This window comes from Coenobita brevimanus, chromosome 104 (assembly GCF_032717465.1).
Source record: "Coenobita brevimanus isolate Jiangsu-jjx chromosome 104, ASM3271746v2, whole genome shotgun sequence".
In the NCBI taxonomy this organism is placed as follows: domain Eukaryota; kingdom Metazoa; phylum Arthropoda; class Malacostraca; order Decapoda; family Coenobitidae; genus Coenobita; species Coenobita brevimanus.
The window spans coordinates 45,304,865-45,325,836 of record NC_137057.1 but is presented as its reverse complement, the minus strand read 5'-3'; the positions used below and the strand labels follow the sequence as shown (position 1 = coordinate 45,325,836).

General features: G+C 40.3%; 1 protein-coding gene across 1 annotated transcript in view; it reads right to left on the bottom strand.

Annotated features, from left to right (window-relative positions):
- Positions 1-12,754: 12,754 nt before the first annotated feature.
- LOC145415950 (protein CDV3 homolog) overlaps positions 12,755-20,972 on the bottom strand; it is a 29,472-nt gene continuing 21,254 nt past the window's right edge. The window contains exon 5 of the mRNA XM_080285054.1: positions 12,755-20,653. Coding sequence (XP_080141180.1) covers positions 20,539-20,653 — 115 coding nt within the window. The 3' untranslated portion in view covers positions 12,755-20,538. The remainder of the gene's footprint in view (positions 20,654-20,972) is intronic.

The window sequence follows — 20,972 nt, the reverse complement described above, 5'->3', positions numbered from 1 at the left end:
AAGGAATGGCAAGAGATGAAAACAGGCATAATGGGATTGTTTTTTGCTCTAGAAAAAGCTGTGCAATATTATAAAGGGATGCATAATAAGTGAGTAAACGAGTGTCATCAGAAGCTGATCACCTGCTACTTTGGCCGCCCTGCACTACAACTGGGCCATAGCCTGGCCTACTGCATGCAGCCGACTCTGACGACAACATGGAGGCATCTGAGGACGATGACAAAGTTTCAGCTGTCTCCTCACTGGACTTTGAGGAGTTCTTGAAGGAGGTTGATGAGGAGGAAGCAGGGCAGAGGCAGCAGCAGCAACATGAGGCACCTCCACACTCACCTCATGCTGAGAGGCCATAGTGTGCCTGAAGCCTCGGAACCTCCCCTTCCCTTGTCCACTCAAGCATTGTTGTCATTTGGAGTCAGGTAAGAATTTTACAATACCGTTCATTCCCATTAAATACATGCATTACATGCTGTTCTGAAAGGGTGTTAGTGTTTGCTGGTAACTAGTTGGGTGGTTGGAAGCAACTCTGCCAAGAGGCCAGACTCACAAATAGTTTATAAATCACAGAATTTCTAAGTCGCGGTAGGTATTAAGACTAAAACAACCACGAATTACCAGAGTGCACTGTATGAGCTTTTGAGTAAAGAAGTCACTTCATGACAATACCGTGATCTCCATTCTACCATTTGCCAGCAAAACTTGAACTCTGTTGGAAGGACACAAGTTGGGATTGAGAGCATTGGAAATAAGTTTAGAGGAGCATGAGGAATTATACGGAGACAGACAGACTAATAAGGAAGTGAGGAAGTGTCAGGACTGCTGTGGTAGTAATGCAGATATGCTGGAAAGCATCAGAACTACCTTGAGATAGTTTGGCCATATGAAGAGAATGCAGAAGTATATGAAAATGGAGAGTATGAGGTGGAGGAAGGGCTGCGGAGGGAAGATTGAAGATGAGACGGAGGGTTACTGTGTATGAGTAAGGAAGGTGTGAGTTGGAGAAGACAGCCTGATGCTGGAGGACTGGGTAAAATGGAGGCAATTTACTTACGGTCACCCACTTTGAAAGTAATGTGTGGCTGGGCTTAGTACTAAAAAATATGCCACTCAGAGGCATCCAACTGATCAATCTTGACTAAATATACAGACTAGTAGCCCAGCTCTGAGTTTCTATGCTTCTAATGGGGCACTAAGGGATTGAATGGCCATGGTACAGCTGATATTTTCTGCAGACTGGGAGCTAAGTCAGGTGCTAAAACCAACAACAGTAATTACTTCCTAACAGCTGCAGGAAACTGTTGGGAGAAAGAAGTTTTGGATGTTTAGCTTAAAATCTGATTCTGTTTACTTGTGGAAGAGAGAGTTATATGTAGAAAGGAAGAGAGAGGTGAAAAGATTAGTAAGAGAGAGTAAAAGAGAGTGGATGAGGAATTTGGAAGGAATTTGAGTGTAAAGTGGAGGGACTGTAAGAAAATGTTCTGGATAGAGGTGAAGAGAGTAAGACAGGGTGGAAGTGAAGTTAGCAGGGGAGTGAGAGATAAAAATGGTAGATTACTAGTGGAGAAGGGAGAAAAAGTGACCAGATGGAGAGAACACTTTAAGGAATTGTTGAACATAAAGGATGGAAGTAATGTGAGTATAAGTGGCTGGGGAATGGCTGGGAGAAAGAGGGAGGTGAGAAGACAGGAAGAAATCAGTAGCATAGAAGTTGTGGAAGCAATGAAGAAAGTTAAATTGGGGAAAGCCCCAGGAATTGATGGAGTGTGTGGTGAAATGCTGAAGCATGGGGGAGAGATAGTAGTAGAATGGATGTGGAAGATGTGCAGATTGGCCTGGAAGGAAGGTAGAGTCCCGGAGGATTGGAAGTCAGGTATAATTATTCCCTTGTACAAAGGAAAAGGGGAAAAAGAAGTGAGTGGTAATCATAGAGGCATTTGTCTTCTTAGTATAATAGGAAAAGTGTATGGTAGGATACTTATTGACAGAGTTAGAGAAAGAACAGAGGAATTAGTTGGAGAAGAACAGGGAGGCTTTAGAAAGGGAAGAGGTTGTGTAGATCAGATATTCATTCTTGGATCTTTAGTGGAAAAGTTTCTAGGGAAGGGAAACAAGTTGTATGTGGCTTTCATGGATTTGGAGAAAGCACATGTCAGGGTCGATAGACAAGGATCGTGGAAAGTATTAAGTATATATGGAGTAGATGGGAAGTTGTTGAATGCTCTGACGTGTATGTATGATGGTGCTAAGGCTGCAGTGCATGTGGATGGTGAACTGAGTGAATTTTTCTCTTTGAAGGTTGGGTTGAAACAGGGATGTGTCATGTCTCCATGGTTGTTCAATCTGTACATGGATGGGGTAATAAAAGAGGTACAAGGTAGGGTAGTGGATGCTGGAGTGGCCCTGGCGAGAGAGGGTAGCGTTTGGAAACTCCCTGTACTGTTGTTTGCAGATGATACTGTGTTGTTGAGTGAAGACAAAGGGGAGCTGCAAGGCTTGGTGGATGAGTCTGGGAGAGTATGTAAGAAACAGAATCTAAAGGTGAATGTAGGGAAGAGCAAAGTGATGGTCTCTGAGAGAGCTGAAGTCAGTGAATGTACAGTGAGGTTGGATGGTGAGGAATTGGAAAATGTGAGAACGTTTAAGTACTTGGGTAGTGTGATGAGTAAGGATGGAGGTTTGGAGGGTGAAGTGCTTGAAAGGGTACAGCAGGGAAGAAAGGTTGCTGGTTCCTTGAATGCAGTGATAAGAAACAGGAAGTTAGCATGGAAGTGAAAAAGTTACTACATGACAGTATTGTGATACCAACTCTAATGTATGGAAGTGAAGCTTGGACGTTGTTAGGACACAAGTCAAGAGTGAGAGCAGTGGAAATGAGTTATTTAAGAGGAGCCTGTGGAGTCACATGGAGAGACAGGCTGACAAATGAGGATATAAAGGAGCGTTGTTGTGTGGATGTGGATGTGATAGGAAGCATTAGGAGGAATACACTGAGGTGGTTTGGCCATGTGGAGAGGATGGAGGGTGAAAGACTGATGAAGAGAGTGTATGTGAGTGAGGTGGAGAAGGGGAGAGGGGGGTGCAAGTTGGGAGGAGGGCAGTGAAATGGCAGGGGACAGGGCGACATGGAGGCGATTTGTTTGTGGCCACCCCGAATGGGATTGAGGCATCTGCCAATAGATAGATAGATAGAATTTTCTCCCTATGATATGATTGGGTGGCTAGTTACGGTGCCAGGTTTGCTTCAGAAACAAATTCCATTTTTACTCAGGCAACCATCAATTTTACTCAAGTCTGGAGGGTCCTTTAACTATGCAGTGGTTAATGGAGGCTATACACTGTCCAACAATCTCTGGATAACTTTATTCAGCTTAGGGGAGATTTTTAAAAATGAAAGTGTTCAATGGATTAAAAAAATAAGCTCCATTACAGTACTTCTTTACACAGACTCCTCATTTTACTAAATACTTCCTACACACAGATGACTGCATTCAATTAAGAAAAGGTATTACATACAGAATGTATCAGAAGCTTTCATTACATTGTAATTGTTTTCAGTTCATTCTTGCCGAAATACCTATAAGGAGGAGCCAGCCAGGACTCCAGGGGGTTGAAAGGTGAATGTGTGTGTGTGTGGTCCATTTCACCGGGCATGCTGTTGATTAGTTCTCCCATTATTGTATTCTTTCGTTTTCCTGACTTTCTATACCCTACCTTCCCCTAAGTACAGGTGGGAAGGAGAGGTGGGATGATGATATGATGATGATGAGTGAGATCTCTCAAAACATTACCAAATATATCTGTGTAGTTTATCGTTCCCCCAATGCTTCTTCGGAACCCAGTGTATTTGATTCCATATCCACTCAGTTGAGTAACCTTGACCTTGCCCTTGGCAATGAAATTACCATTTTGGGTGATTTTAACATACACAATGTTGAATGGCTATTGCATTCTGCCCGGACTGACGACGCTGGTCTAGAATGCGAGCTATTTGCGGAATCGTTTAATCTCACCCAGTTGGTAAAGCAACCAACCAGAATACCTGATAACCCTGACCATAATGCCCATCTCTTGGATTTATTCTTGACAAATAATCCAGATCAATACAGGATAGAGGTACTGTCACCACTTGGATCCTCTGACCACAATCTCATCAAAGCCTCATTAGTTAACCCTCCTACACCTCCCATTCCGAACCTGTCAGGGTGACCCGATGGCACTTTGACAGGGCAGACTGGGATGGATTTAGAAATTATCTTGCTGATGTTCCATGGCAGTCTTTCTTCTCTAGTGATCCCAATTCTACCCAGTCCCACATTTGTGACTTAATACTAGCTGGTATGGATTTATTCATACCAAGTCAACAATTCACTAAAAGATCAAACTCTCCAAAATGGTTTGATGGCAATTGTGCCAGAGCAACAGCCCAAAAGTCATTAGCATATAACTCTTACTTAAAATCAAAAACACCTGAATCACTCTCCCAATTTAAAATTGCTAGAAATCATGCAAAAGCTGTATTAAATCTATCTAAATCAAACTTTCTTCAAAAGCAAGCATCAAAACTACTTAACAACCCTAATGACAATAGAATATTCTGGTCAACTCTTAATTCTTTCAATAATAACTTTAACAAGTCATCTTCCATTCCCCCACTAAAATCTTCAGATGGCAATATTACAAATGACCCACGTGGGAAAGCAGATATCTTTGCTAGTACCTTTGCAAGAAACTCTACCATAGATGATACCAGCCAGAATGTCTCAGTACTGGAACTTGATTCTCCCGAAATTGCCCCACTTAAAAATACAGACAAGATTTGTAAAATCCATCCTAGACAATTTACCTACCAACAAAGCTCCAGGTCCAGATGGAATTCCGCCAATTGTTTTGAAAAAGTGTTCCCCTGAACTTGCCTCTGTCCTAGCTAAATTATTCAGACTATGCATACGTACTTTTTATTCCCAAATTCATGGAAAGAAGCCAATATCCACCCAGTTCCGAAGAAAGGAAGTTCGTCTGACCCCTCCAATTACAGACCAATAGCTATCACATCTTCTCTTGGTAAGGTATTTGAAACTTTAATTAATAAGCATATTGTTAAACATCTTGAATCCAACAACTTAATTAATGATAGACAATACGGTTTTCGCCACGAAAGATCCACCATTGACATACTCAATCTCTTAACTCATACCATCCATCAATCAATAGATCTTTTTGGAGAAACTCATGCAGTAGCTCTTGATATCTCTAAAGCTTTCGACAGAGTATGGCACCGTTCCCTGCTGTCCAAACTCCCTTGCTATGGACTAACGTCTTTTGTTCCTTTGATTTCTTCTTATCTTAGTGACAGGAAAATAAGAGTAAAAGTAGATGATGTATATTCGAATTTCCACTCAATTAACGCCGGCGTGCCGCATGGATCAGTTCTGGCGCCAACGCTATTTCTGGTTCATATTAATGATCTCTTATCTGTCACTCACAATCCCATTCACTCATATGCAGATGACTCAACACTACATAGTTCATTCACACTCAGACATCCATTTACAAAGTCTAATATCTCTACCTCTCAACTCAATACAGCCATCTCCATAAATGAAGATCTATCTACAATCAGTGAATGGGGACAAAACAACCTTGTCTCTTTTAATGCTAGTAAAACTAAATATATACAGTTTACCAATAGACAGATATTGCCAGACTCGTACATTACCTTCAGTGCTACTAATATTCCCATCTCCAAAAGTATTGAAGTTCTTGGTGTCTCACTTAACAGTGCCCTCAGCTGGACCTCTCATGTCAGATCACTTGCTAAAACCGCCTCAAAGAAACTTGGATTATTGTACAGAGTCCGTAACTTCTCTCGCCGATGAGCAGTTAGCTATAATTTATAAGAGTCATGTGCGCTCTCAGCTTGAATATTGCTCACCCTTGTGGAATGGTTGTGGAGAGGTTGCATTAAGGCAACTAGACAAAATTCAGAATAAAGCTGTTAGAATCATTAACAACCCTGCCATTACATATAAACTACCTCCCCTGCAAGTAAGAAGGAATGTTGCCTCCCTTGCATTATTTTACAGATATTTTTTGGCAAATGCTCAGACGAAGTTGCGTCCATGGTGCCACCTCTCCATGCCTTCCCTCGTGCTACACGGGCATCTGGTAGCGCTCATGACTGGAATGTCACTCAACCATATTGCAGAACTTCTGCCTATCAGAATTCTTTCATTCCCCGAACTGCATCTCTCTGGAACTCGCTTCCCCAGAGTTGTTTTCCTCCAAATTTCAACCTACAACTCTTCAAGTCTAACTGTTACAGATATTTTATGAACAGAGGACACCAGTAATCTGGTGTATGGATTATTTTTTTTTCTCCATTTGTTTTTCCTTCCTCCGTTCTGTTATTAAAAAAAAAAAAAAAAAAAAAATTAAAGGGGCTTAAACCTTTCAGAACTACAGAACAGAAATTGCAATTGAAAAAGGTTATATTTCGTTAGTGTCATGACAGTTCACTCAGGCTACCTGCTGGCAACTTTATTCAACCTAAGACAAAATTTTAAGTGGTAAAAAAAAAAAAAAAAAAAAAAAAAAAAAAAGGAAATGAAGAAAACACTAAGAATGAAAAAAATTAAATTCTGCTCTTTTTAAATATCTAGTACAGCATTTACAGAAACTGAACACCATCTGGCATTTACAGAAACAACACTATATAACCCACTTTTCCCAAGAAACTCAGTACAGTCATTCTGATGGCATTTTATTCTAATTACCTGCCAATGATTTTAAACTCAGGGAACACCTCAAGTGGTAAGATTAATGAATGCCACATCTAACCTCTCCAGTTTGAAGTCCTTCTAAAGCTGAATAAAATAGTCTGGTAATTGCAAGAACAAAATCAAAAGCATGTTACTATTTTCAAGGAGTTAATAATGGAAGTATTGGCTTTTGTCCACTCATCCTCAGAAACTTGTTTGCTTCTCAGTACAATGTCTTGCTATTGCAAGATTTTATACAACACAGAGGACACATCCTGTAGTAGTTGTTGCTGTGGCTTCAGGCTCATCTATACATGAAGCCAGTCCTCCAACTTCCTTTCAGAGAATATGTAAGGAGGTGAGGAATGTTTGTATAACCCAGTGGCTGAGCTGCCCAGTTATACCAGTGGCACTGCATTGAGGTGTCCTTCTCCATCAACCACCTCCTCTACTAGTAAAAGGATTATATGAGTCCAGTAACTCATCCCGAACATTCGTTTTATTCTTACTACTGTCAAGCTATGTTACTTTGACCTGGAGGGGAACCTCAAAGTAAAGATTACCAATAACAACTGGTACAAAATCAAAATCCATAGTGAATTTACCGGTAAATACAAAATGCTGCACCGTACTCTCAGCTCAGTTAAATCTCTAACAGTTTTCCTTTACTATCTCGTGTATATATATATATATATATATATATATACATACTAGGCTACTGTAGTTCTGTTCATTTAGGTGATGACCAGCCTACTTCCCTCAATGGTATTACAAGAGTAAAAAACCCCCAGGTGCCTCTTGGAAATCAAAACTCTGTAAGGCTATCACTTGAACCAGGGCACTCAGATCATTGGACCTTTAACTCTCCATACAGTCACATTTGCTAATCAATTTGTAAGGAGTCTGAGGAGAAAAGAAAGGAAGGTGGTTTAGATGAGAACGAGGATGGTGGATATGAGCTGTGTACAGGTTGTATTCTTAAAAACTTTGGCTTTGCAACACCTCTTAGCTATTTATAATGAAAGTTATATCTTACCATCCACTTGCTGTCATATATCTTTTCAATGCCAATACAGATTGCATAAATAAAGTACATCAGAATACCTGTATTACCATATCACAGGCAAAAATTAACTGGAAAGGAAGAGGTGCTAGAAAACTTGCTAAACTGATGGAAATATGACCCTTAGTAAAAGGAAGATGTACAGTACACTGTACAGTATATGCTATATGTCTGTCTATTCCCAGATGCCTCAATCCCATAAGGGGTGGCCACAAACAAATCGCCTCCACATCACCATTTCCAATGCCATTTCACTGCCCTGCTTCCAGCTCTCCCCTCCCCCCCTCTCATATACCTCTCCACTACATCCCTCCATCTCATCCTTGGCCTCCCCCTCCCTCTCCCCCCTCCACCACCTCACTCGCGTACATTCTCCTCGTTAGTATCTTGCTCTCCATCCTCTCCACGTGGCCAAACAACCTCAATATATATATCCTAACGCTTTCTATCACATCCTCATCCACACCACAGCACTCCTTTACTTCCCCATTTGTCAGTCTGTCTCTCCATGTACCTCCAGAAGATCCTCTCATATAACTCATTTCTACTGCTCTCACTCTTGACTTGTGTCCTTCCAGCAAGGTCCAAGCATCATTTCCCTGCATTAGGGTTGGTATCACAATAATGTCATGCAGTGACTTTCTTACTTCCATGCTCACTTCCCTGTTCCTTATCAATGCTTTCAAAGAACCAGCAACCTTTCTTCCTTGTTGTACACTTTCAAGCACTTCACCCTCTAAACTTCCATCCTTACACATCACACTACCCCGATACTTAAAACGCACTCACATTTTCCATTTCCTCCTCATACAACCTCACTGAACATTCAGTGACTTCATTTTTCTCAAACACCATAACTTTACTCTTCCCTACATTCACCTTTAGATTCTGTTTCTTACCACTCACTTGATGTAGTGCTGCCTACTTCTTCCTTAGCCTTTATCATTCTTTTTCTGTGTCTGTCCTCCTCTCTTCCTATTTCTCCCATCTTTCCTGTCATTTCTTATTGCTTTTCTTTCCTTTACAGGTGGCTTTACATTGAGTGACAAGCCAAATGGTTTCCTGTAAGCCAAGAAACCATTTACAACGCTGGGTGGTAACCATATAACCAAATCATACGTGCTCCCTACGTGTCAGCAAGTGGGTTGGTGGAGGGTTAGTGCCCCTCCCCATAAAACAAATAACTCAGAGTCAAATGGCCACCCTTTATGGGATTATGATGTCTGGCAATAGATAGATAGATAGACATACACTCTGAAACTCATTCATCAAGCCTTGCAACTCCCCCTTGTCTTCACATAACAATACAGTATCATCTGCAAACAATAGTACAGGGTTTCCAAACACTGCCCTCTCTCAGTACAGTCGCTCCAACCTCTGCTGCCCTACCTTGTATCTCTTTTATAACCCCACCCTTATACAGACTGAACAACCATGGGGACATGACACATCCCTGTTTCAATCCAACATTCAAACAAAAAAATTCACTTAGTTCACTATCCACATGCACTGCAGCCTTAGCACCCTCATACATACTCTTCATGGTATTCAACAACTTCCCATTTGCTTCATGTATTCTTAATACTTTCCACAATCCTTGTCTATCCACTGTCATTTGCTTTCTCCAAATCCACAAGCACCACATACAACTTCTTTTCCTTCTCTAGAAACTTTTCCATGAAAGACGTACACCTCTTCCCGTCCTAAAACCTCCCTGATCTTCTCCAACTAATTCCTCTGTTATTTCCCTATCAACTGCCATCCTACCATATACTATTCCTATCACCCTAAGAAGACAAATGCCCCTATGATTACCACACACTTCTTTTCCCCCTTTTCTTTGCACAAGGGAATAATTATACCTGCCTTCCAATCCTCCAGGACTCTACCTTCCTCCCAGGCCAATTTCCAAATCTTCCATATCCATTCTACTACTATCTCTCCCCAATGCTTCAGCATTTCACCACACACTTCATCAACTCCTGAGGCTTTCCCCATTTTGACTTTCTTCATTGCTTCCACTACTACCATCCTACTGATTTCTTCCTCTCTTCTCACCTTCCTCCTTCTCCCAGCCACTTATACTTGCATTACTTTCATTCTCTATGCTACACAATTCCTTAAAGTGTTCTCTCCATTTGCTCACTATTTCTCCCTTCTCCACAAGCAATCTACCATTTTTATCTTCCACTCCCCAACTTACCTCTTTATCACCCTGTCTAACTCTCTTTCCCTCTTTCCAGAACATTTTCCCACATTCCCTTCACTTTACAAATTCCTTCCAAATTCCTCATCCACTCTTTATTCTCTTACTAATCTTTTCATCTCTCTCTTCCCCTCTACATATATATTGTATATTGACAGTGTATAAATACCATGGACAGTGCTGTTAGCATATCCCACTAGTTTATGAAAGTAAAAAAACATACACACACACAAAAAATCTAGTACGAAGTGCCAGGAGCCTCCTCTGCCCATGAAAATAGTTTGAAAACCCAATATGTGAAAGTAATAATCTGTATATTAACCTCTATGGACCCCAGTGTTAGACACCACTTGTATGCTTCAGAGACAGTACCCATTGAACCAGTATTGTTAAGGGATGCCTGCATGTGATGGCACTAATAGTATAACCAGACTACTCCAGTCTGTAACTGGATATAAATAGAAAGTTTTGACTATGACTGTATATGTAAATAATCCTAAACTTAAGTCAGAGCCATGTTCAAATTACTGTTCATTAACTCTTTTGTACAGCTCAGGTTGCAATCTGAGGGAACCTGGCAAATTAACTTGTTATTTACTGTAGTAAAGAAACTTCATTTGATAATCTCCCTGTTATTTACTGTGGCCTTGACAGAAAAAAGGACCATCAAAACATGGATTTCTAAAGAAGACTTATGTATATGAGTGTGTGAACCCAGTACTGTACAGTGGCCAAGCTGTGGGTGGAATAATTACACATCCACATGTGGAAGTGTTACTTAACAACAGTTTCAGCATAACTTTGACCCTCTTCAGGGAAAAACACACAAAACATATACATGTAAAGTATACCATGCCCAATGCCTTGCTCCCTCCATGGAATCCCCTGCATATGTTCCATCCTTATTCATACATGGATAGGGTCCAAGTCAGAATAAAACTGCTGTATCTTGCTAAAAAGGAACATATCCATGTGTGGGCATAATTCTTTTTCATCTGAACATTTTATGGCAGCTACGAAATTAAGGGCCACATTCTCATCTGCTCAGGATGCTCTCAGGCATCTCTTCCTTAGCAATGTATTCTGCATACTACAATATACATCTTACTGCTGTCTTGTTTGTAAGTTATGGCATTGTGGTGGTGATGTGGATGTGACTGAAAGTGTTAAGAGAAATACTCTGTGATGGTAGGGCAATGCAGAAAGGATGGATGGATGGATGGATGGATGGATGGATGGATGGAGGAGGAAGAGGAGAAAAGAAGAAGAAGAATAAAAGAAGAAGAAGAAGAAGAGGAAGAGGAAGAAGAAGAAGAGGACGAAGAAGAAGAAGAAGAAGAGGAAGAGAAGAAGAGGAAGAGGAAGAAGAAGAAGAAGTGAAAGAAGAAGAAAAAAAAAGAAGAAAAAGAGGAGGAGGAGGAAATATATGAGAGGTGTGGGAGTTGGAGGGATGACAGCCAAATGGCAGAGGACAGGGCAACATGAAGGTAATTTGATTGTGGCCACCCCTTAGGGGATTAAGGCATCTGGCAACAGACTAACAGAATATCAACACCGATAAACAACACAAAAACATTATTAATGACACATGCTGCACTAAGTGGATAAGGAAGAGGTGCCAGACAGCCTCCTAAGCAGAGTTCAAAACAGGTCTAAGAAAGAAGCTGGGAGTACTGCTGGAGTATTCTATATTATTATAGTACTTTTACCTTAACTTGACCCAGATTTTTGTCCCACTGCATCTTATACCACATAGCTCAATGGCACAATAAGAATAATGTCATTCTACAGTATATCCTTTCCCTAGTACAGCTTCATGACCACCATAATTCCATTGTTAATCTCTTTTTAGAACTCAGTATTAACAAAGAAGAAACGTTAGTTTTAGGCCAGGTTAGATATATTTGGAAATAGGAAAAAAAAAAAAAAATAATGGCAACAGCAAATCCTATTTTACTGTCTTTGAAGTGCACGGGCGAGAGGCTAGGCTACCAGAGTCCAGTATATTTAAGAGTAGGTGACCGACCTACTTCCCCTGATGGCATTATGATTCAAAAACTCTCAATTACTTATGCAAGGCTGTCACTCCACGTATGGCATTCTACACACTAGATCACCTAATCATAAAAATGTCAAAATAATCTACAATGCACTAAAATTTGCATCCTTCAGAAATAAACAGCATACTCTGTAATGTATATTGCATGCACATGTGCATTTAACTAATGCACAATGTTTGCATGTCACAAAACAGGCCCAATGTACAATAAAGAGCATACCTTGGTAAGGTCTGGGAGAATATTTCAAGGAAAACTGCTACAAAAAAATGCCTTTATTAACCCTTTCAATAGATGATTTATAGTTCATTATTGCTACCTCAAACTGATTTTAAGCATAGGAAAGATCTCTGAGGTGACATGGTTAAATACTGTTTTCATTAACTCAGTCATGTTATAGGGACAGTACTACTTTATTTTTGCTACCTCAAGATTATTTTATTAAGTTTAATGCAGGCCTCTTGTAGTGAAGCCAGCATCAAGTCTGCTTGATCCCTCTGATTGTTTTTTAATTATTCTTGCTGCCTACAGACAATTTTATTCTGCTTAAGTGACTTTTTAATGCGGAATCAGATACAGAATTTATTTAAAAATATCTTCAGTATGTGAGGCAGTTATGAGATGAACACTGTCTTAAAAAAAAAAAAAAAAAAAAAAAAAAAAAAAAGGGGGGGGTTAAGCTGGGCTGACAAAATACATAATCTGGCCAATGTATCAATATGGTATTTACAGTAATTACTTTGGGCTATTTCACCACTTAAATCTGGGTCATATATCTGTAACTCTTGCTGCTATCAGACCATTTTAACTTCAGAAAGGCCTCTCAAAAGCTTTTATTAAGCCTTTATCCAACTCACTCCAATTCAAAAAGTCTAAGCCAAATAAAAAAAAAATCAGGATACGGCAAGAATTAAATGGTCAATCTCAGGCTCAATGGGTAAACCTCTTCAATTCAAAAGCATACTTTTATTCTCATTATCCTTGGATGATTACAGGGTGGCCCGTATGTAATGCTCCACTTCCACTCCTCCAGGTGATTCTTGTGTGTTGTGGGGATGGTTCAGCCAGTGTTATCAGTATCCACCCTGCATCATTTAGTCATTTCATACTCTCACTGCTACACCCATACCCACACAAGCCAAATGAGCCATTCCTGCAACACACAAGGTACTGCCACACGAGCTTCTAGTGAAGTACTATTTATGGGTCACCCTGTATTTTAAGCTTAGGATACAATTTTCAAAAAGAAGGGGTTTAGATAAACTCATTAACTCCCTCACTCTAGAAGCCTCTCATAAGTTTAATAAAATTATCTAAAGGCAGCACAAATAACACAAATTGGACTGAAGGGGCTAAAAGTTACTATTCCTTGTGCACATGCACCAAATTCTCTGGGATCTTTCTACAATCCCTTCCTTCACAATTTATTTATCTTATTACCTCAAAATACTCTTACTTCACCTCATTACATAAGAAGAAAAGTCAGGATAGACTAATTATGATGATGATCTCATTAAAACAACGATTATACAGACTATTCTCCAATGATCTAAAAAGAGACTCGGCCAATCCCATATCATCCACTTAAAGGTGCACAGGCCTGAAACCAGACTACACCAGTAGCTTCACGGTGGATGATTTTTTCTTGACATTACTGGAAATTACTGAAAAATCACTAGTCACCTCTTTAGGCTCTTGGTGATCATTCCTATGCAAGGCCATCATTCCACATGGCATGTTCTAACCAATATACCATCAGGTGCCTTTATTAACCCACCAAGAACAGTGATTTCATTTTATTCTTATCTCCCTGACAATTTTATTCAACTCCGGAAAGATTATTTAAATGGATGGGCTACATACTGCATTAATGACTCCCTAAGTATGAAAACTATCCTAAACTGAATAAAAACATCTGGTAGCAACAGGAATAAAGTTAAAAGGACATCACCTGGAACCTGGGTGTTACAACCTCTTTTCAGCTTAGTCAGATGAAAGATAAACTTTACCAGTAACTAAAGTCATTCCTACCTCATAATTAAGGCTCAGTGAATTTTATGCAACCATAACTTAGCAGTCAAGCCTGGTGGCCTGCTCCATCACATGAAAATAAATCAGCTACACCACCTCTTCCTCACCACTTCATTTCTGCATAGTGGATTAATATTAACCCACACTGTTATCACCCCTTCAATCCAGTGATGCTTCTCTACTCCATTCTTGCTATCTGCAGGCAATCATATACAGCTTATGGGAGACTATTTGAACTCAGTGCAATAGATACAGTCTTCATTGACCCCTTTACCACTCGGCTGCAGTTGTATCATCTATGAAGACTCCCACATGCTTGAATGCATTGGCCTTGGTCACCTAATGACGGCTCCCTCACTGATTACAATGGTATTGTTGTGAGTAAAACATAAACTAAAGCACATCATTGGAATGAAGGAGTTAGATCTAGGATATTACCAGGCAAAAGTGTATTTTAAGTACCTGTTTCTGGTTCTTGAATGGGGGGGGGGGAATAATACAGTAATATAATAAATTAATAATACAGTAATCAGATTTGTAATGCAACTCTGAAATGACTTAAGTAAGTGAAGAACAGGTGTTACTTCACCAGATAGTATACAATGAAACAAATCTTAGTAAAACAACTTTAAATAATGACTATGCATATGCTATCTATACAAACTCTGTAAACCGCAAAAATAATAATAATCATCATCATCCTGATCTTTTCATCCCACATATGGATAACATAGTATAATATGCAGTGAGACTGTGGAGAAGGCTTGTGGGAAAGACTGTAAGGTGTTTGTGGCATTTATGGATCTGGAAAAAGCATACGACAAAGTAGAGAGAAGGATTGTGGGAGGTTTTGCACATGTACAGTGTAGACGGTAAGCTGCTAGGTGCCGTCAAGTTTTTATGATCATAGTGAGGCATGTGTAAGGATAAACGGGCATCTAAGTGAATGGTTCATGATCGGTGTGGGCATACGACAAGGTTGTGTGGTCCCCATGGTTGTTCAATATAGTTGTATATATACGGATGGGGTGTTGAGAAAGTAAAACACGAGTACCGGAGAGAGGAATGGCGTTGGTAATGAATGGTGATGGATGGAATATCTCAAATTTGTTGTATGCTGATGATGCTGTGCTGCTTGCAAATACTGGACAAGAACTTGGTAGACTTGTGCAGAATTTTGCTAATGTCTGTGAGAGTCATGCTTTGACAGTAAATGTAGAAAAAGAATAAAGTGATGGTATTCGAGAGAGAAGGTGACTCACAGTGTGACGTTACAGTGAATGAAGAGGGACTGGAATTGGTGAGAGAGTCCAAATATCTGGGTACGGTGATAGACATGAGAGGAAAATGTGCAAAAGAATTGGAAAGTAGAGTGACACAAGGAAGGAAAGTAGCTTGTGGTATGAAGGCCTTAATAAGAAACAGATGCTTGAGTGTTGCAGCTGTGTGAGGCTTACATGAAGGAGTGTTAGTGCCAACTTTAACATAAGCATGTGAGACTATGGTGAGGCATGAAAATGAAAAGTCAAGAGTGAGAAGAGTGGAGATGGGACTGCTGGGGATTGTATGTGGAGTACAGAGAATGGATAGGATATGAAATAATGTGATTCGTGAAAGATGCGGAATGAGGAAGTCTATGGACACCAGAACTGAAGAATGTACTGAGATGGTATGGTCATGTGGAAAGAATGGATAACAACAGAGTACTGAATAAGGTATATCTGAGTGAATCTGGAGGGAGGAGGCGAGGTAGGCCAAGGAGAAGGTGGAGAGATATGGTGGATGAGTGTGTAAGGAAGAGAGGTATAGAAGTCAGTGAGGCTAGGGCACTGACAAGAGATCAAGCTGGGTGAATAGTAGTTGTGAGTAGTACATGATCAGGGATTTGGCACCCCTTAACATGACAACATTTGGATTGACTCTATTTGATAGGTTTATGTGAAGCTACAGAATGTGGTGAAAGTTTTTGGCGTATCAGATGGAGCCTGAATTCCGGGGGCTTGAATGATGAGTGAATGGAAGCATGGCCCATTGGACTGGGCAAATTTGGGCTGTCTGGACGTTGCTACTCCTCACCCTGCCCTAGGGTGGAAAAGCTGGTCTGAATGATGATGATGATGATGGTATAATATGCTAAACAAGTTATTTCTTTCAATCCAGATGACAATTTTCACAGCAGTAAGTCCAGCAGCACACACTTTTATTCAACATAATATGGATCTGGAGTGGGGTGAAAGGGTTAAAGAAGTGTTTATCCATGAACTCAAGTTCAAAAAGTCTTTCCCCAGCTGAGTAATATATGGTTAATGAAGGTCATATCTATCCTTTCCAGTTCAACATCTCTCTCCACAGGTAAATTATATAATCTGATGGTTGGAAAAATAAAAGTGTCACCCAATTGCAGAAGGTAACCCCATGATTCCTGGTAAAGGTCTTTCTTGTTTATTCTTGCTGCTGCTGCTGCCAGACTTCTTTATTCACAATAGGAAATGCCTCTAATACCGAAGGGTTTTATTATGACTCTCTAACCCCTCTAGTTTAAAAAAAGTAAAGTACCCTGTGCCGACTAATACCTGTCAGGAGACGGCAAGAATAAAATGGAAAAGACATCCCCGGGTCAATGGGTTAATGCTCTGGATTCTGGTGACATCCTTCTGATTTACTCTTCCTACCACGAGATATTACTCAGGAAAAGCTTCTCAGATTAATGGGATTTATCAAGGCTGCATCACGCCCTTCCAGATAAAAGTGTATTGTAGGCTGAATAAAATCATCACGAAATCAAAAGAATAAAATTAAAAAGACATCCCCGATCTCAGTGGATTAAAAGGGATGCTAGAAGAGCCTACATGTCTACAAGAACACCAGCCACAAACTTGAGCCAACATAGTGCACTCCTCATACATACACACATATAATATACACATAATATTTACACATCAAGGCTCTGATTCACAAACATACCTACGATAATTTCCCTGTTGTAACTACAATTTTATTTCCATGAAGGACACAGAGTGAAATACTTCACATGTCTCTAGTAGCTCCAACAAAAACAAGTACACTCAGTCCTCACTTAAAGCCTACTGTAGAGCACATTTACTCTGACCTGACAAAGATGTCTAATCCCTTTCGGCTAAGTTCATGGCAAAGTGAAGTCAGATGAAGGCAGTGATTTGTCTTGTAAACTAAGGAAACTCACTCTGATTCGTCTATTACTCAAGGTGACTCACTCTGATTTGACTATTAACCAGAGACTCATTCTGAGTTGTCTGTTAGCCAATGAGACTAACTCTGGTCTGTCTATTAACCAAGAAGACTCATTCCTAGCCCATAACCATGGCTCACTGAATTTCATGCAACCACAAACTGGTATTCATGTTCGAGAGCAACTAAGTTCTGTCAGATGATGAACATGAACCAACTCCACTGTAAGCAGGCAAAATACTACTTTAACCCGTACCATCCCAGGCATTTTTGCAATTTTATACCCACCCAATCCCGGACCAAAAACGGAAAAAATTTTTATTGCATAAAACAATCCAAAAGGACATATAAATCAAGGAAAAGCCAAAAAAAAAGTACCCCTTATAGGAGAAATAAGTGCAGGATGGCTGTCCATCATGTTTCTAGCACAGTTTCTCAAGCTGTGAGCTACGTTTTCCCACCCAGCTAGGTGGGGTGAGAGAGAACGGGGGAGGAGAGTAGGGGAATCCCCATTCTCAACATCCTTCTCCACTGGCTCATATTCCTCCCCAGAAGAGTCATCCAGGTCTTCCTCTTCTATAGAATCACTAAATGAAGGGACAGAGGGTCCATGTGACAGTTTCAACCGCCTTCTCCAGCCCAATGAGGCAGAAAAATGGCGTGACTTCCGCGACATTCTAACGCTGGGACGGACAGTGGCACACTGATGTTACCCAGCCATGCAGAACCAAACTCAGTGCTACAAGTGCTTCTGCACAATGCTGCCAATACATTAAGCTACTCCTTAGCAAAAAATCAGCTACACTGAAGCAGTTACAGACGCGCTACAGCGCTCGTAATTTTGCTGTCGGCACCATCATATTGCTGAGATTACTTGAGACATTTTGTACTATCGGCACCATGCCGACGGAGGGATTGTACGGGTTAACTGAAAAAATGAAAATATATATATTCTGGAGTTCATTTACAAGTCAATAACAGCACTAATTCACAACTTCAAAACTAATTCAAATGAATAAAGAGCAACTAAAAACAAAATGCACTTAATCCAACAGCAACTTCAACTGATTATGCCTGCAGATCATTCATTTTTACCAAGCAGTGATTTTCATCCTTTTGCAGCTTATTCCCAGTAGCCAATTGGCAGAATAAGTCAATACTACAACTCTATCCTTTCCATATAACTATTTAAAAGTCTAGCACCACATTCTGGCATAAATCTGTTGTCACAGCACAGCATTCAATATGGAAAGATGGCAATTTTAAATCTAGTTAAGGTGAACAGCATATAGTACAGTAGTTGCAACCCCTGGCTTATCTGGACATGAACCCAATGGACTGCAGGAACCCAAGTACCTCAACCAGGTGCAAAAAGATATTCTTTACTAAGGTTATGTTGAAGGATTGTCTGTGTTGTGATAGAGAGGTTCAACAGCCTTAAATGAGGACTACTTGTACTTATTATGACAAGGAACTGATCATATGTTAAATCTGTGAATATTAGCCCAAGGACTTTCCCAGACAATATGTACACTGTCAAATATATATTTCTGTAAAGGTCAAGCTCATTCAGCAACAATATACAGTATTTCTTGATACAAAAAAACAGATACAGCCAATTCCATATTACCCCTACTGAGGTGCAGTGACCTAAGGTAAGGCTACCTCAGCCCCATATTCATCAGGGTAGATCGGCAGCAAACTCTCCTTGCTGGCATTACATGAGCAATACCTTGATCAAAATATCCACCACTGACCTCCAAGTTTGATACTGTATTTCATTCCTTTTTTTTTTTTCTGATAATTTACCCAGTTAAGGAGAGACCTCTCAGGGTGAAGGGGTTCAAAATGATCTCCTTTATCCCCTGTAGTTCAGTACCATGACACTTTCATTCTCGCAACGGCCAGACAATGTTAAGTTAGCTTAGGGAAGACCTGTCATAGTGAAGGGGTTGTCCACTTCACCCTGATGACACTTTATATTTATTTCTTCCAATCTCCAGATCATTTTAATCAGCTAGGAGGACATCTGGAATTCTGAGGTTTACATATAGCCTTCACTATCTCGTTCAATACAAGAGATCTTATGCTGACATATTCTGGTTGTAGCAAGAATAAAATACAAAATTAGGTCATCAGACAGAAGGGATTAATAGTAGACAAATAAACAGATGACAGTGCATGGGACCTGGCAAAAGAACCATTAAGATGAGCAGCCACCTCATCCTAGGGTACGAACACCATGTTTACCACCAAACCCAGTGGTCAAGAGATCAGACAATTTCCACTGTCCAAGGGGTGGAAACTGTACCATGTCTTAAGTGAATGGTCAAATTTCCATCCTTGGTACTGTAGGGCAATTTCCACGGCCCATAAAGAAGGAAGTTCTCCCATCTCTGTTAGCCTGTTTACAATAAGGTCTAACTTCCACTGTCAAAATGGCAGAAACCGTCTATCTAATTTCTACCTTACAAAATTGCAGAAGTTGTCACACCTCTCTTTACTGTACAGTCCAATTTCCATCCTGTTTACAGTAGGGTCCAATTTGCACTGTCCAAAATGGTAAAGTTCTCCTATCCCTGTTTACCACTTCCGAAAATGGTGGCAGTTGGCCTCTCCCTGTTCACCATAGAGTCTCCACATCACACGCACACATGCACGCACAAGAACACACACACACACACACACACACACACACACACACACACACGGTGCCACGTCACCTCGGAGAACCCCACGCCAGTCCCATCCTCCTTTGGGATTCACCTGGATTTGATATTCGGTGCCTTGTACGAACCTCAACTTTAATCAAAATAGAGCATTAAAGTAGCTGTGAAGTTATCTTCAAACACTTCTTCAAAAATATTGATAGCATTGATATATATCTTCATAAAAATGTTTACAGATCCTAGTTAACTTAATTCACACATTATCTTGGGTCAACTCATGTGTTTTTATATTCCTATAGCTGGAAGCTTGATTATCACAAAGAGCAACACCACAATTAGCTTTCGAAAACACAAGAAAATTTGGAGAGTTCTCTTAATAATAATCATAATAATAATAATAATAATAATAATAATAGTAAAAACTATAATAAAAAAAATCTTCCAGCTGCATCCACTTTTTACATGTAACCATAAAAATGCTGTAATCTATAAACCACTAAAGTGTTGTCTGTCTGCCTAAACTGCCTCAACTAGCCTAGTATCTGTCGCCTCAGCTATTGTCACTGAGGGCATCGAATCGGTTGGCTGTGCTCAGCTTAGGGGCTGCAAAATCTTCTTGCACCGAGCGCGTTGACCCATGTCTCACACTCTCAAAGCCTTCCATGCTGTATGAAAAAGGTAAGGATACATTAGTGAGAAAATTTCCAGAGGGAGGATTGAAGTGGTGCTAGGCAGAGACACTGAAGTGCAGGAATGAAATATTAGTGGGTTTATTACATAAGAGGGGGGGACAGAAGTTGGAGAGAGAGAGAGAGAGAGAGAGAGAGAGAGAGAAACGGTAAAAAGTTAGCAGGGTAATACATAAGGGTTGGTAGCTTCTTGTGGAGGGATAAAGGCACAAAATAGGGGGATGACAGGCTTCTTGTGGGGGAATGACAGGCTTCTTGAGGAGGGCTGGAAGGTTCTTCTGGAGGGCTGGAGGTT